Source organism: Monodon monoceros, unplaced genomic scaffold (assembly GCF_005190385.1).
Source record: "Monodon monoceros isolate NGI ecotype Baffin Bay Population unplaced genomic scaffold, NGI_Narwhal_1 Super_Scaffold_22, whole genome shotgun sequence".
NCBI classification, from domain to species: domain Eukaryota; kingdom Metazoa; phylum Chordata; class Mammalia; order Artiodactyla; family Monodontidae; genus Monodon; species Monodon monoceros.
Window position 1 is genome coordinate 86,651,216 of NW_021703779.1, and position 18,531 is coordinate 86,669,746.

General features: G+C 38.7%; 2 protein-coding genes across 8 annotated transcripts in view; both read right to left on the minus strand.

Annotated features, from left to right (window-relative positions):
• The window catches only part of NXF3 (nuclear RNA export factor 3), a 1,139,741-nt gene that overhangs the window by 797,286 nt on the left and 323,924 nt on the right, over window positions 1–18,531 (minus strand). The gene's annotated exons all lie outside the window — the stretch shown is intronic.
• The window catches only part of TCEAL9 (transcription elongation factor A like 9), a 2,097-nt gene continuing 713 nt past the window's right edge, over window positions 17,148–18,531 (minus strand). For 2 of the 7 annotated variants that reach the window (XM_029240122.1, XM_029240123.1), the window contains exons 2-3: window positions 18,362–18,435; window positions 17,148–17,983 (exon numbers count right to left, since the gene is read on the minus strand). In XM_029240122.1, coding sequence (XP_029095955.1) covers window positions 17,592–17,906 — 315 coding nt within the window. In that variant the 5' untranslated portion in view covers window positions 17,907–17,983; window positions 18,362–18,435 and the 3' untranslated portion in view covers window positions 17,148–17,591. The remainder of the gene's footprint in view (window positions 17,984–18,361; window positions 18,436–18,531) is intronic. The other 5 variants (XM_029240127.1, XM_029240124.1, XM_029240125.1 and 2 more) reach the window with 5 other exon arrangements.

Genomic DNA, 18,531 nt, shown 5'->3' on the forward strand with positions numbered 1-18,531 from the left:
TAGGAGACTGGAAAGAACATTTTGGAGAGATGATGTGGTGGTGTGGCCAGGTAGAGAAAGGGCTAAGATTGACCTCCTACCAAAGTTCCCAATTCTGGAGAAGCATGAAAAATAAATCCTACCATGCCTACAGGTTCCAGAGTTGGGGAGCGGGGAGTTATTGAGATACAGATTTACCAGTAACTGATACAGAGTAGGGCAAAGAGACCTATGAATCATAGGAATGCCATGTGAAGGTTATTAAGAGTCACATGCAAGATATGGCCCAGTCTTCCAAGGAGACACTTGGAAGGGAACTGCTTGGATGTGAGTCCTTATCAGCAGGTTCTCTAGAAATCAGACTTGAACTTCAGTGACGATTAATCACGTGGGGATAGCAATCTTACCCTAGGTATTCACATAAAGAGTTGTCTTTTTATCCGTCTTCAAACTCTCAAGTCATCTGAGTAAACACAGGGAAGGAGGGTGTGACTGTTAATTTTATGTGTCCACTAAGCCATTGGATGCCCAAATATGTGGTTAAATAATATTTCTGGGTGTGTCTGTGAAGGTGTTTCTGGAAGAATTTAGCATTTAAATTGGTGAACCAAGTAAACCAGATGGCCCTCCCCAATGTAAGTGGGCATCATCTAATACCGTTGAGGGCCTGAATAGAACAGAAAGGCAGAAGAAGGTTGAATTCATTCTCTGCCTGATTGCTTGAGCTGGGACTTTGATCTCCTGCCCTTGGTGTTCCTGGTTCTCAGGACTTCTGATTCAGACTGGCACCTGCATGTCAGCTCTCCAGCTCTCAGGTCTTTGAAGTACACCATTGGCTTTGCTGGCTCTCCAGCTTGTAGACAGCATACAATGGGACTTCCCAGTCTACATAATCATGTGAACTTGTAATCAATCAGTCTATAAACCTTATAATCAATAAACCTATCTATCTATCTAGAGTCTATCTAAATGATAGATAGACTCTAGGTAGATAGACTCAGATAGATGATAGATAGATAGATAGATAGATAGACTCTAGATAGAAAGATAAATCTCATAGAGGGATGAGGAGGACTCTGAACCAAAAGTGATATTGGTGTTTTAAAATACATAGAACCAAGAAGAAAACTTCTATATATAGAAAGGTTAAACAACAAGGTCCTTGAGGTGGATGGACCTAGAGTCTGTTATACAGAGTGAAGTAAGTCAGAAAGAGAAAAACAAATACAGTATGCTAACACATATATATGGAATCTAAGAAAAAAAAATGTCATGAGGAACCTAGGGGTAAGACAGGAATAAAGACACAGACCTACTAGAGAATGGACTTGAGGATATGGCGGGGGGGAAGGGTGAGCTGTGACAAAGCGAGAGAGTGGCATGGACATATATACACTACCAAACGTACTGTAGATAGCTAGTGGGAAGTAGCCGCATAGCACAGGAAGATCAGCTAGGTGGTTTGTGACCACATAGAGGGGTGGGATAGGGAGGGTGGGAGGGAGGGAGACGCAAGAGGAAAGAGATATGGGAACATATGTATATGTATAACTGATTCACTTTGTTATAAAGCAGAAACTAACACACCATTGTAAAGCAATTATACCCCAATAAAGATGTTAAAAAAAAAGAAATTAGAAACTAAAAAGTAAAAAAAACCCAAAAAACAAGGTCCTGCTGTAGAGCACAAGGAACTATATTCAATATCCTGTGATAAATCATAATGGAAAAGAATGTATATATATATATATATATATATGTATAACTGAGTCACTTTGCTGTACAGCAGTAATTAACATAACATTGTAATTCAACTACAATAAAAAATAAATTTAAAAAAAGACATAGAGCCAAATCTTTAACAGTTTAACTGAACCTATTTTAATAAGCAAAAGTGACTGAAAAGTTGGGGAAGGACTGAGATACAGTTAAAGAAGCCCATTATCCAGTAGAAAGTGGTGGGTGGGGATGATAGAGCACTACTGAGGCAGCTATTGGAAAAATAAGACTGTTTTGTAATTTTACCTCAACTAGTTATCCCTCAGTCAAATTGATATCAGGTTAATATTCCAACAGAGGAAGCTCATTTTTGCTGAGATCTTTTTGCATGTTGCCATGACATATATTGTAGCTCACATGTATTTGGCTGGAAATGCACCCAGCTGGACTGTAGTTATTGTCCTATTTTCCTCTCATTATACTCTCCTGGGTGCTAGGCTTGGGAGAAGATAGTCTGGCGCATGGTGGGCTCTGTGGGTGTGGATATCTCTGTTCCTGCCTAGAATGGTTCTCTATGTGTCGTCCTGATGCTTCATTGCTGCAGTCTTATTGTACTTCTCTTTTTTTTTTTTTTTTTTACTACATTTAAGCACCTATTAACAAACTGAAACTAAGTATTAAAAATCTAGGAAATTATGCCTACCCTAGCTTCCCTATAAGCTATGGCCATTATAACTTTGATGCCAAGACCTTTGAAGAATTGAGAACAGACCTGATAAAGTTTTAAGGGTGTTACTGTAAGAGTTTGAAACATTTGAAAGATAATGTATTTCATTCAAGAGATCTAGTCTTAAATAATAACAAAGCTATAAGGCTAAGACGTCTGAGTATGAAATCAACAAATATTCAGGACCTAACTATCTATTAGACAGCTGAAGGTTGTTATTTTATTTTAGAGACTGCAGATGCTGTCTTGAGACACCAGAGACCCATGGCCACTCTTTCCCGTAGTTTAGGACTCTGGTGAAAAAGAAGTTCTGTCCTGTATAGTCTCTAACTGATTAATTGAGCTACACTATGTATGGGCCAAGAGAACTCCTTTGACCCTTCTAGCTACAGGCCTAGGCTAGCCTCATTCTTACTTTCCCCTGGATTTTGGGATGAACTTAGAAGAGTATCAGGAAACTTAGCATAAATGTTTACCTTGCCTTACTGTTGCTAGTCCCATGTAAGTTCCATTACTGATACAGTTTTAACACCTAGCAAGGTCCTAGTACCCAATAGGCCCTATTAGTTCAGGGGTTGCAATTCATATGGCCACAGGTGACATATATTGAGTGAAGCCAGCTGAGCAGGAATCTGGTTAACTAGGGAGCATGTGCTCTATCAAAATGAGATAGCCTCTGCCAATTATTGTCATGAGACAATTCAGGCCCTATGTTGCCAAATATTCCTTTTTTTCCCTCAAGAGATATCAGAAATATAAAAGTTTATGTGACATTGCCCCCTCCCCACAAATGAGCTGCTAATTTAAAATTCTGCATTCATTTTCTCACCTTTTCTCACACTTAACTATTTGGCAGACTTGATAAAACATTGGCTTCATACTATTGTGTACCTATAGCTATTGCCTGCAGCATGACACAGGACTCTTCCAGTTATCTATTGGTAAGTAGCAAACCATCCCAAAATTCACTGGTGTAAACTATAACTGATATTTATGTGCACAGACATTGTGAATCAGAGGTTCAGAAAGTACACAGTGGAGGCTACTCTGCTCTAGGATGTCTGAGGCCTCAGCTAGGATGGCTTGGCTGAGGGTAACTTGAAAGGCTGTAGATGACTCAAACAGCTGGGTCCTGAAACAACTGAGACTGAAATGGCTGCAGGACAGGCTTATGTAGGAGTATCAACCAGAGCTCCCACAAGTAGCCAGTCCAGCATGGCTATCTCAGGACGTTAAAAGCAAATGTTCCCTGCAAACAAGGTGGAAGCTGTATGCTCTTTTATGACCTAGCCTTGGAAGTCACATAGATCAGTACTACCGTACTCCATTGGTTGAAAGAGTCGTAAGTCCTCTTCCAAGATTGAAGGGGAGGGACTATAGACTTCAACTCTTGATGGGAGGAGTGCCAAATAATTTATAGCCATGTTGTAAAACCATCACACACATTACTGGTGTGTGCTTCTTACAATCCTTTTCTTACCCTCCAGCAAGACAAGGCAGTCAATATGTTATTGACACTTGCTTGATTACAATCGTTAAGTACAAAATAATTTTTTAATAAGACCTAAAATGGAATTCCCACAGCTTAGTTCCACTCATACTTTTCCTACCTTAAGGATTTCTAAGAAATTAATTTTTACTAGAAAAATATTTAGCATATTTATATATTTGTCCACAATTATCCACCTGTGTACTGATTGGGTACTGATGTGCATAGTTATCAGAAAGGATTGGAAATAGGAGATCAAAATAAACTGTGAGGCCAAAAGAAAGGATTAGGAGAGTTATAGAAAATTGGATTTTATAGTCATGTTTTCTGTGCTTTTGCCTAATTTTGGATTTATAGGGTAGGACTTATGATCTCACTTGCAGTCCCAAGCTTTCACAGATCATGTATTGTCGAAACTGGAACGACCTTAGAATTATTTTAGTCCAAGAGCCTATTTTACAACTTGGGAAACCAAGATAGAACAATTAAGAGGCTTGGCTAGGTTACCAAATAAGACAGTGGCAGAACTAGAAACAGAACCACCTATGCTTTCTTGGATAATACTACCTATCTATCTATCCATCTATCTATCTATCTATCTATTTGCCTTGTAGGTCTATACATATTTTATATAAAATCAAAGGAAATACACTAACATTTTGTTTATAATTGCTTTTGGCTCTTGTGGTGATGGTTGATAGGCTAAAATCATAAATCCAATTTATGATTTTCCACATTTTCTAAATATTCTACAATAAATTAGGTAGATATAAGAATAAGCAAAAAATTATACTTAAGAACTAGTGAAACTGATAATTTTATGTGTTTTTAGTACAGATGAGTTTATCTATCTCTAACTAAAGAGTAAACTAACACCCTCTCTCTCTCTCTCTCACACACACACACACACACACACACACACACACACACACTTCTCCCCTTCCTCCCTTCCTCCTCTCTTTTCACACCCCTGCCCCAGCTCCTGAGTCAAGGGCTATATTTCCCACCACAAATCTAAGACTTAGGCATTTGTAGCATGACAGTATCTTGTGCCATATTTTACACTTAGAGACCTATGCCTGGTGACTTGGTGACTCCCCACTTCCACTCCTCCCGCAACCACTCCCATTTAGTTGTCCTCATCTCTGAGATTAAAAATGCATTTCTAATGCTGGACATCAGGTGGTGATTACCTCTATCTTCTAAATTATCTCAAAGGATAATGTATCCTTTTTGTAAATAGGGAAAAATCTTTAATTATTTTTCTTTTAAATTCAGGTTATGTGAATAACCTGAATAGTATGTGCAGAATTATCCTAGTTTCCTTAAACATACATAGTGATGAAAATGAAATAAAACAGCACTTATATAAATGCTGATTATGTAGAGCATTGTTGTATATGTATATTCATTATTGCACTTTATCCTCCCCCAAATCCTATGAGGTAGGTGCTAATGTTATCCCCTATCTTATTTTACAAATAAGAGAATTGCAGGACAGCAAAGCTATGCAACAGATAGGAGGTGGTAGGGCAGGAATTCAGACCCATACAGTCTAGTTCCTAAGTCCATGTTCTTACTCAGTTTCATTAATAAGTCCCAAATCTATAACTCATTCTTTCTTTTATCCATCTATTGTTTGAGACCTTTTCTGTGCTATGCACTGCCTGCCCATTACACATCTCAATCTCAGTACCATATTTAGGAGTTCTGATTCCCCTGACATAGTTCTTTCCACTTAATAAAAATATAAGAAATATACTTTTCATTCAATCAATTTATTGAGCATCTACTATGTCCCAGGCAAGGCCCTGGAGATATAAAAGACAGTAAGACAGATCATATTCCTACGGAGCTCCTGGTTTAGTGGGAGGAAACCAGGAGAGTGTGGTAAGTACTGAAGGGGAGATTGGGGCACTGAGTAAGAGGACTTAAACCAGTTGCCAGTAAAGTCTTCCAGGAAGAAGCAATGTCTAGGAGACCAATTTCTGCTGTGACAGTGTGAGGAGCTCTGTGGAACTGCTTTCCTGTGAAACTCATTAAAAACCAAACAAAATAATTTAAAGGCTCTAGAAATGGTTTTAGGGGCATATATTAAGTGGAAAAACATCTATTCAAGAAAATCTATAAAAAACTTCATAAGAAATATGAGTCTGTGGTATTTGAACCTAGACCTCTCCCTCCCTCTCACTCCCAGGTCAAGGAGGCATAAACTGCACTCCTAACTGTCAGTCAAGAACACAGGACATCCTCTTCCTGCAGCTTGCAGCCATGGGGATTTTTCCTGGGAAGAGAAGGATATCAGCATTTCTTATCCTGCCCCAACTACTGAGATTGTGAGGTTAAGCTCCAGGTGAGTGCAGTTGAGAGGTGGGGGCTCTTTCCTTCCAACCAGCCCCCACTGATAGAATGGAGGCTGTCCTATGGGTGTGGCACCACTGAGAATACTGAAGCCCTGATCATTCTTGGTTTGGCTTAAAAGGCATGGTTCCACACTATGAGAAGCAAGGTGAGAGGACATCAGGCTACTGTTTCCTTTCTACCCACATTGAGACACCAGCTCCTAAAGCAGAAGTGTCATTCAAAGATAAGAGTGCCATTGTCCCCACTCCCAGATCCAGAGCCCTGGCTCAGAGATTTTGCCTGGGGAGAGAAGAAAGCCATAAGTAATATAGTTTCTAAAATTTCCCCAATGGGACTTACTTTATTTGCAACAGAGCATGGAGACTGTTCAAGCCAAAGGTGCTCTAAAAACAGTAGTGGTTGTGGTGGAGGCAATTGGGAAGTGATTCTTGGGTTTGGTGAAGATAACAGTTAACTGAAAGCTGGCTAGATTGTTTTAAAAAGCCAGGTAAGAAGATGGCTGTGGGGCGTTCTCTTTCCCTGTTTGGAACAAATATTAAACACTGACCTTTGGAACTATTCCTGCAAGTGAGCCCAAATTTGATTGAATTAGGCTTCAGAGCAATTCCTGCCCAAGGGCATTATGAAAAATAACAGATTAGTCAACTGGTAATTATAGGAGCCTAACAGCTGAGTATGGTTAGGGCTATGACCTTTACAAGTGCTTCTCAGTCCCTCACCTCACTCTCACTTAGTTGGGACAGGATGACTAGAGAGGGGTTGGGATTGGATATTGTCCTTCCTTCAGGTCAGTTAGGCTCATAGGTTAGGCTCTGGTAAAAGAGTTTCTCTTGAGGGAAGGCCTTATTTAAGAAGAGTAGAATGCTCTGGGTGCATTAAAAAATGGCTACTTTTCCTTTCCCTCCACCAGAAGCACAAGGAAATTTTCTCTAATATTCACTGTGAGAACCTCATAGGGCTCTGAGAAGTAAAACTCATAAAAGTGTGGGAGGACTCCTTAAGACTGGGCAGCATGGAACAGGATAAAAGCCCAGAGATAAACCGACACACCTATGGTCAACTAATCTATGACAAAGGATGCAAGGATGTACAATGGAGAAAAGACAGTCTCTTCAATAAGTGGTGCTGGGAAAACTGGACAGCTACATGTAAAAGAATGAAATTAGAACACTCCCTAACACCATACACAGAAATAAACTCAAAATTGATTAAAGACCTAAATGTAAGACTGGACACTATAAAACTCTTAGAGGAAAACATAGGAAGAACACTCTTTGATATGAATCACAGCAAGATCTTTTTTGACCCACCTCCTAGAGTAATAGAAATAAAAACAAAAATAAACAAATGGGACCTAATGAAACTTAAAAGCTTTTGCACAGCAAAGGAAACTATAAACAAGATGAAAAGACAACCCTCAGAATGGGAGAAAATATTTGCAAATGAATCAATGGACAAAGGATTAATCTCCAAAATATATAAACAGCTCATGCAGCTCAATATTAAAAAAAACAAACAGGGCTTCCCTGGTGGCGCAGTGGTTGAGAGTCCGGCTGCCGATGCAGGGGACACGGGTTTATGCCCCGGTCCGGGAGGATCCCACATGCCGCAGACTGGCTGGGCCCGTGAGCCATGGCCGCTGAGCCTGCACGTCCAGAGCCTGTGCTCTACAAAAGGAGAGGCCACAACAGTGAGAGGCCTGCGTACCACACAAAAAAAACAAAAAACAAAAAAACCCCAACCGACTCAAAAAATGGGCAGAAGACCTAAATAGACATTTCTCCAAGAAGACATACAGATGGCCAAGAGGCACATGCAAAGCTGCTCAACATCACTAATTATTAGAGAAATGCAAATCAAAACTACAATGAGGTATCACCTCACACCAGTTAGAATGGGCATCATCAGAAAATCTACAAACAACAAATGCTGGAGAGGGTGTGGAGAAAAGGGAACCCTCTTGCACTGTTGGTGGGAATGTAAATTGATACAGCCACTATGGAGAACAGTATGGAGGTTCCTTAAAAAACTAAAAATAGAATTACCATATGACTCAGCAATCCCACTACTGGGCATATACCCAGAGAAAAACATAATTCAAAAAGACACATGCACCCCCATGTTCATTGCAGCACTACTTACAATAGCCAGGTCATGGAAGCAACCTAAATGCCCATCAACAGACGAATGGATAAAGAAGATGTGGTACATATATACAATGGAATACTACTCAGCCATAAAAAGGAATGAAATTGGGTCATTTGTAGAGACATGGATGGACCTAGAGCCTGTCATACAGAATGAAGTAAGTCAGAAAGAGAAAAACAAATATTGTATATTAACGCATATATGTGGAATCTAGACAAATGGTACAGATGAACCGGTTTGCAAGGCAGAAATAGAGACACAGATGTAGAGAACAAATGTATGGACACCAAGGGGGGAAAGTCGGGGGTGGTGGGATGAATTGGGAGATTGGGATTGACATATATACACTAATATGTATAAAATAGACAACTAATAAGAACCTGCTGTATATAAAAAAAAAAATACTGGGCCTCTCTGGAGTTTTAAATCTCAGACTTGTCCACACTGAACTTCCAGCAATTCATAAATTATAGTTTAGGTTTTCCTACATCAGTACTGATTCCTGGGGAAGTTTCTCTTCACAGGTTTTACTCCAGCAAATTGTGATTCTCTGTATCTGACTGTCTGTCTCTCCTTTTTTGCGGGCAGTGATTTGCTCTGTGACTTCAATTCTCTAATGGATCTAAGAAGAGTTGTTGATTTTCAGTTTGTTCAGCTTTTTACTTATTGTTAGAATGGAGTGATAACTTCTAAGTTCTTTCCATGCCAGACCAAAGCAAGAGGGAATTTAATGATAAAAGAGCTAATCCATAAGGAGTATATAACAATTATAAATATATATGCACCTAAAAACAGAGCACCAAAATATATGAAGCAAAAACTGACAAAAATGAAGGGAGAAATAGATAATTCAACAATAATAGTTGGAGACTTTAATACCCCGCTTTTTTTAAAACATCTTTATTGGAATATAATTGCTTTACAATGGTGTGTTAGTTTCTGCTTTATAACAAAGTGTGTTAGTTTCTGCTTTATAACAAAGTGAATCAGTTATACATATACATATGTTCCCATATCTCTTCCCTCTTGCATCTCCCTCCCTCCCACCCTCCCTATCTCACCCCTCTAGGTGGTCACAAACCACCAAGCTGATCTCCCTCTGCTATGTGGCTGCTTCCCACTAGCTATCTATTTTACATTTGGTAGTGTATATATATGTCCATGCCACTCTCTCACTTTGTCCCAGCTTACCCTTCACCACTTTTAATAATAAATAGACCAAATGGGCAGAAGATCAACCAGGAAGTAGAAGACATGAGAACACCACACACCAACTAGACCTAACAGACATATAGAATATGCCACCCAACAACAGCAGAATGCACATTCTTCTCAAGTGCACATGGAACATTCTTCATGGTAGACCATGAAGGCCATAAAACAAGCCTTAATAAATTTAATGGGTTATAAGTAATACAAGATATGTTCTCTGACCACAGTGCAATAAAATTTTGTATAAACAACATAAAAAAATTAGGAAAGTCACAAATATCTAGAAATGAAGCAAAACACTCCTAAACAGCCAATGCATCAAAGAACAAATCAAAATGGATATCAGAAAATACTCTGAGATTAATGAAACATGACGTACAGCATACCAGAACTTATGGGGATGGAACTTTGGTATGTAGAAACACAATGTACTCAAAACAATGGGATGGAGCTAAGCTTATGCTTAGAGGGAAATATATAGCTGTATATATAGCTGTAAATGCCTATATTAAAAAGAAGAAAGATCTCAAATCAAGATCTTAACTTTCCACCTTAAGATGCTGGGAAAGAAGAGCAAACTAAGCATAAATGAGAGCAGAAATTAGAGTAATGGAGTATAGAAAGAGAATAGAGAAAATTAGTGAAACCAAACTGGTTCTTTGAAAAGATCAACAATATTGACAAATCTCCAGCTAGATTGATGAGAGAGAGAGAGAGAGAGAGAGAGAGATGTGTGTGTCAAGTTACTAGAATCAGAAATGAAAGAGGGGTCAATATTACTGAACTTATAGATATGAAAAAAGATTATAAATGAATAATATGAAATATTACATGCCATTATGTTATATAACAGACAAAATGGACAAATTCCTAGAAAAATACAAACTACCAAAACTATCTCAATAAGAAATAAACAATTTGAATAGACCTATAACAAGTGAAGAGATTTAATTAGTAATAAATTTTTAAAAACTACCCATAAAGAAAATTCTAGGCCACGTGGCTTCACTGCTGAATTCTATCAAACATTTAAAGAAGAATTCTTCAAAAAAAATATAAAAGGAAAGAACACTTCTCCTCTTATTTTAAGAACACTTCTCCTCTTATTCGACCAGTATTATCCTGGTATGAAAACCAAAGATATGACAAGAAAAATCTACAGACCAGTATCTCTTATGCATATGGATGCAAAAAATCCCCCAACAAAATACTAGGAAAACAAGTCTAGAAACATATAAAAACAATTATACATCATGACCAAATGGGATTCATCCCAGAATGCAAGTTTGGTTTAACATCCCCCAGCCAGGAATTCCCTCAACGTAATAAAAGGTATTACAAAAAACCCTCAGCTGACATTATACTTAATGTTAAAACACTGAATGCCTTGCCCCTAGTATCAGAAACAAAACAAAGATGTGTGCTCTCACAATTTCTATTCAACGTTACACTGGAGGTTCTAGCCAGGACAGTTAGGCAAGGAAAAGAAATAAAAGGCATCTAGACTGAAAAATAAGAAGTAGAACTATCTCTATTTACAGATGACATAATCTTATATATAGAAAGTCTTATGGAATCCACTGATAAACTAACAAAACTAACAACTTCAGCAAGGTTGCAGGATACAAGATCAATAAACAAAAATCAACTATATTTCTATACACTTGCAATGAACAATCTGAATAAGAAAATTAAGAAAACAATCCTACTTATAATAGTATCGAAAAGAACAAAATATTTAGAAATAAATTTAATAAGGGAAGTACAAAATTGATACGCTGAAAACTGCAAACCATTATTGAAAGAAATTAAAGAAGATGCAATTAAATGGAAAAAAAGATCCCATGTTCATGAATTGAAAATTTTAATATTGTTAAAATGGCAACACTTCCTAAATTGATCTACAGATTCAATACAATCCCTTTCATAACCCCAGCTGATTTCTTTGTACAAATTGACAAGCTGATTCTAAAATTCATATGCATTGCAAGGGACCCTAATAGCCAAAACAATCTTGGAAAATAATAAAGTAGGAGGACTCATGTTTCCTGATTTCAAAATTGCTTCAAAGCAATGGTAATCAAGACAGTGTGATACTGGCACATGATAGACATATAGGTCAATAGGACTGAATTGAGAGTCCAGAAGTAAAACCATGTGTCAGCTGATTTTTGATGAGGGTGCCAAGACCATTCACTGGGAAAAATAAAATAGTCCTTTCACAAACAGTTCTGGACCAACTAGATAGCCACTTGCAAACTAACGAAATGAGACCCTTACCTCACACCATATACAAAAAAATTAACTAGAAATAGATCAGAGACCTAAATGTAAGAGCTAAAATGATAAAACTCAGGGAAAAAACCCATAGGGATAAATCTTCATGAACTTGGATATGGCAAAGGATTCTTAGATATGACACCAAAGTAATGAGCAGAAAATGAAAAAAACATTGAATTTCATCAAAACTAAAATTTTTAGGGCATCAAAGTATACCATCAGGAAAGTGAAAATATAACCCACAGAATGGGAGAAAACATGTACAAATCATGTATCTGATAAGGGACTTGTATCCAGAGTATATACAAACTCTTACAACTCAATAATAAAAAGGCAAATATCCCAATTAAAAAATGGGCAAAGGATTTGAATAGACATTTCTCCAAGTAAGATATACAAGTGGCCAATAAGCACATGAAGAGATGCTCAATATCATTAACAATCAGAGAAATGCAAATCAAAACCACAGTAAGATACCCTTTCACCTCTGCTAAAATGGCTACAGTCAAAAAGTCAGAAAATAAAAAGTGTTGTCAAGGACATGGGGAAATTGGAACCCTTACACACTGCTGATGGAAAGGTATAATGGCCAGTTAGTTTAGAAAATAGTATGGCAGTTCCTGAAACAATTAAGCATAGAGTTACTGTATGACCCAGCAATTCAATTCCTAGATATCTACCCAAGAGAAATAAGAACATATGTCCTTACAAAACTTGTACACAAATGTTCATAGCAGCATTACCCATAACAAGAAAAAGATGAAAACAGCCCAAATATCCACCAATGGACTAATGAATAAACAAATGTGGCATATCCATACAATAGAATGTTGTTCTGCCATAAAAAGAAATGAATACTTGGTACACAATGGGCGAACCTTGAAAACATAAGCTAAGTGAAAAAAGCCAGTAACAAAAGACCACACTTTATGAGTACATTCTGATGAAATGTCCAGGGATAAGGAAATCTATAGAGACAGAAAGTAGATTAATGTTTACTTAGGGCTGGGGGGATAGAGGTGTAGGGGGTGGGGTCATAGGTAAGGTATGGTGTTTCTTTTTGACTTGAAAATGTTCTAAAATTGACTGTGGTGATAGCTGCACATAACTGTGAATATATTAAAACCATTGAATTTTACACTTTAGGTGGGTGAATTGTATGGTATGTGAATTATATCTCAATAAAGCTGTTTAAAAAAAAAAGAAGTAACATGTATTCTGGGATAAATGAGTAGGAGTTATCCAGGCTAAGTGCATGAGGAGTGGTTGAGAGAAAGTTTCAGGCAGGAAAAACTATGGGAACAAAGACCAGGACTTGAAAGTGCATGGAGCTTTAAGGAAATGATGGGAATCCATTTAGCACAGTGTTGCTGTTGTTGTTAATATTTATTAAATACCAACTGTTGCAGAGCAGAGATTAGGAATGAGGGCTTTGACCATAGGCAGGCATTCCATTTAACAGCTGGGTGACCTTGGCTTGAGACATGTAATCTCTCTAAGCCTCACTTCCTTTTCTATTAAATAGTAGGTTAATGATATAACACCTGGAAAAGGACTCAGAATTCATGCAAGGGGAGAAGGACTTTGTATAACTCCAAGAAACTATTTTGACAGTTACAATGCAAGGATAATAGAATTATCTATTAGGAGAAATTTTTTTTTTAAATAATCATTTCTTAAACAATCAGATAGCAGGAGGCCTGGTGAGATATCAAAATGTCACTTGAAAAGACATAATCCCTCCCTTCAGTGAGCTAATGGGCTTTATCTTGGTATTTGTGGATATGTGTATCTATGTGTGTGTATATATTATACTGTACCTCCTGTCCTTCATTTTTCTTTTAATAATGCATGGTGAACATGTGGTACGTATGGATCTACCTCACTTTTTTTTTTTTTTTTGCGGTACGCGGGCCTCTCACTGTTGTGGCCTCTCCCGTTGCGGAGCACAGGCTCCAGACGCGCAGGCTCAGTGGCCATGGCTCACGGGCCCAGCCGCTCCGCGGCATGTGGGATCTTCCTTGACCGGGGCACGAACCCGTGTCCCCTGCACCGGCAGGCGGACTCTCAACCACTGCGCCACCAGGGAAGCCCCTACCTCATTCTTTTAAATAGATTCTTTACCCACACTATATTGAAAATATTAAGGGGGGTGTTTAGGTAAAATATTTGAATAGACATTTCTCAAAGTAAGATGTATAAATGGCCAATAGTACATGAAAAGATGCTCCATACCCAACTAAATTATGCAGCTGTTTTTGCTAAGGCTCTTGCAAAACGTTGGTGTCAAAATATCAAATAATTGCTTTTGGATACCATTATGTGTCAAAGGTTCCCCCTCTCTCAAAACTTTCCCTGTAGAGGGGACAGACCAGCTTTCCTCTTAGCTCTTGGCTTTTCCTTTTATAGAGGCAGTGGCGATTACATGTATATGGGATCTGAGGTTGCCTTACAAACACACACAATCCTGTCAGTTTTTCAGTGAAAACTTTCACATAAGACTACTCCTGTCATTAGCACCTTGATAAATCCATTGGTTTTGCTCCTCTACTTCTTTAATTTTGTGTGTCATGGTAGCTATGTCTTTAAAGTTCCTCATAGATTAGTTACTTTTAGTTTCTTCGTTGTTCTTTTCATTGAGTTAATTAGGATTCATTCAAAATCCTATGTATTTAAGCAAAAACTAGAAAGAGTTACAAATTCCCTGTTTACAGTCTACAGTACAATGAATTATCTGCTTTAACTTGGAATTATAAATCAAAATTTGTGATATTAGGAAAGGCTTACCATTCACATTAAGATTTACTGCACAGAGGAAAGTGTTACTGGGAGAGGCAATCCACCTTGGGTCCTGAGCATCCCTGCATGTTCTTATTGGGTACACCAAGAATGTAAGGCCCTGACCACTCTTTATGCAGGCAGTCCATTTCGCAGAGTTGTCTTTGCAGCAAGCAACTTTGAGGGATGAGGTAACGTCTTTCCCTGGACACAGAGCAGGCTTGCTTTTGCTTACTATGAAAGCAGTGAATTCCCCAAACTCAGGTATCTTTCCTAAAACACAGTGCACTGCATGTGTAGGCATCCAAGGGACTTGAGGATAATCGGGAACTGATATAAACCAATATGAAGCCGTTGCTACTGCTTTTACCATGAGTAATAATGTCCTTAGTCTCTGATCAGGATTCTAGTGTCTTCTGTCATAGCAAAAGCAGGTTAAACAGTAGCAGGTTAATGTTAACTTGTTAATTTGTAAGTAGGGTAAAATCTCAGACTGCACACTTCTTGACAGGTGTTTCCAGATGTTATTCCCTAAATCAATTATGCTAGGGCAATGTTTCCCACTAGGATGATTTTTGCCATATCTATATACCACCTTTGCTGTTAACATTGTGTTCTACTTCATGTTTGTCTTCAAACAGACTCATTTAATTTGAATATTTTTGAGAAGGAAATTTGAGTACTTTTTTGAAAAGGAAACTTTATAACACCACCCTAAATCTAAACTATCATTTGCCTTAAAGAGAGTATTCATTAATACACATTCAAATAAATATCAGTACATGAATATTACAACTTAAAATATTTGTGTATTACCTGAAATCATCTCCACCTACCACCAGGCCCTTCTACTTTAATCCCAAGTTATCTGATTGCATCTAGAGTAGTCATGGCTGGGACAAAAACTATCACAACTAATGTTTTTAGTTAGTGACTTTTGAAATCTTTTCTTTAAAAGTTATATTCTTTCCTTTAAAAGTTCCCATCAAGCCCCCTTGTGAAGGAAAAAAGGGGTAAAGGAAGTCCAGTGCTCTGACCTGCAATGGGGACAGTCTTTGTCCTCCAGGTATGTATGTCCAGGACAGCCTGGCCTTCAGCCTAGAAGAGTCTGGTGCCTGCTGCAGGCTGGAACACAGAAACCAAAGTCAGACAACCCTGGAGAGGGGTGTGCCTTGGGGGAGCCCTTCCACATCCTGCCCCAGCTCCACCCCTCAGAGTGCCAGGGGGTTGGATTCATACCATCCTATAAAAGTGGCACAGTAGGTCTTTGGACCCCCATCTCACTTCAGCCAGAATCCAGACCAACCAGCATCCATCAGACTGTTGCAACCTTGAAGAATAGTCTGGAGAGATTAATTGCCCCAAAAAGAGCATCACAGAGGAAAAATAATATACAACTGGCACAACTGTGAGCCACATATACATATATAGATACATATATAGTTATGAAGATTTGGATGCAGATATACATACACAGTAAGTCTTACACAGCACTTCATACATTTCCAAGTAAGCATGGGAATATCCCGAAATCTTACTTGAACCTCCCTTTAAAAATTTACACAGGTCTAAGGGTATCTTTTGAGCTGGTGAGGAGGGCCTGCCACCAGTCTTTTGGGAGAGATTGCTCACCCTAAGGAAATAAGAGTCAGGAAGATAAAACCAATCTTTAGGCTCATAAGCAACTCTGACTAAAGCATAATGTCTGTTACTCAGTCTTATCTTCTGGTCCCACCCCCAAAGAGACCCATTGTGTCCGAATCTTATGCGGAAGAGGGGGTCTGTGATTAAAATCCCAAAGTTGCCAAGGTATCAATAAGATATCACAGCCCAAGTGGCCCTGCATAAATGTCTATCTAAATTTAAGAGATGGGTGTTTCCCCTACTTCTGTAGAGGTCAGACTGGAGAGTCAGTCCATTGGGGGTTCCAAAGAAATATGTTGGGCTTCACTATTTGAGATTTCTAACACATCAGCAGTGTTAGGGGCCTGAGAAGTACAGAACCTGAATGAAGGGGCAGAAATACCCAATACACATGGTAGTATCAAGGGGAGGAGGATGGAAGGTTAGGCAGGCACAGCAGGAGAGAAACACAAACGTAGTGCCCACCTAACAGTTGTCTGGATTTGTTCTTAAGCACAGGTGAGAACTACTTTCTCGCTCCAAAATACCTGAAATAAATCTCTTAGGAGTTGGGATCCTGCATGAGCAGATGGGAACAAAAGCTTGTCAAATACAGTTCACAGTCACTACCTTGTTTGGTCCTCATAAGATCCCTGAAAGTTCTTTATTATCTCTATTTTGCAGATGAGAAAAGATGTAAAATTTATTCTCCTAGCTAAGTGGTCTGGTGGTAATTTGGAGTTTACATTTGCTTCTAAAACTCTGCCATTAAATATTGTGTCCCAATGCCTTTAGAAATATACTCAGTACTGTTGTTTACTCCTTTTTTTAAATAAAGCTTTTATTATTTTTAACAATAATGTGTGTACATTCTAGGAATAAGGAAAAATACAAATAAGCTGAATAAAAAAATCACTCATAATTCTACCACTGACTGTACTTTGTCTTTCATCCTTCACATGTTCTTCTGTGCATATATGTGATATATAAGTGTACTCTTCCCTTTCAAAAATATGATATTCACATATTACTTAGTAACTTCTTTTTTCATTTTATATCCTGCCAGGAACCTCTTTTTGTACAAATGAGTAAAGTTCTCTTATTAAAAGGCAAAGACTTGTAGATTGCTTTGAAGTAAAATAAACAATGAGATGCATCTAAAACCACTAATAGCAACAAGTTAAAAGTAGAAAGATGGACAAAGGTGTATTGGGAAAATGCAAATCAAAAGAAAGTAATGTTAACATCAGAAAAAATAAAAATCAAGGTAAACTACATTAAATAGGGGTAAGGATGGTTTCGATTAACCTTCCAACGCATCACTATAAGTTTGTTTCTTACTCTCCTTATCTCGTCTAATTCATTCACTTCTCTAAACATGTCTTCCTTGCTTAAATGCCTGTTGTGTATATCTTCTTTAAATTCCTGGAGAGACTGAATCAGCCTTTCTCTAAAAGTTCCTTCTGTTTTTTCCTCCTCCTCTGGCTCTTCCTCCTCCTCTGGCTTTTCCTCAGGCTTTGGCTCTTCCTCAAGTTTTGGTTCACTCTCATTTTCTGGTTTTCCTTCAATCTTTTGACAGGGTGTCATCTTGTATCTGTCTCTCTTCCTCCTGTTCCCTCTTCCTTTCTTTTTTTCTGCTTATTCTTCTTTGAAAACAACTACTTCTAGGAAATAAGAAGGCGACATTAAGTCAAAAGTTTGGTGAACGGACCAGTGCTCTGGACACAGGTCTCCGTATTTGCTTTTTGTGATTCAGAGCTATCACCAAATATTTTCCACTTGGGAGACTCAGTCTGCCATCTGGGTTTCCCCAAGCCTGCTGCTCCTACCCCCACTTTCCACCTCCTCACCTCCCTCGTCCCTCCCTCCAGCCTTTTCCAAGGCTCTCCTCAACCATTTCTCCCGTCACAAGGCATAACGCAAGACCCTCCTAGAACAGAGTAGGCTGGGAGAAGGGGGTGCGGGGAAGAACAGGGGCCGACAGCCTCAGTCCCTCCTTTGCCCACCTCCACCCCAGGGGTCTTTATATTTCCTTCACCTACCCGTACCGATTCGGTCAGTTTCTTCCTCGCCTTTTCTAGCCCTGCGTACTGCTATGAACAACAGACCTGCAGACCTGCGGACAAACGGGAAACGGGAGGGGGAGGGGGGAGGGGGGAGGGAGGGAGGCTGTCGGCCCCTGTTCTTCCCCGCACCCCCCCTTCTCCCAGCC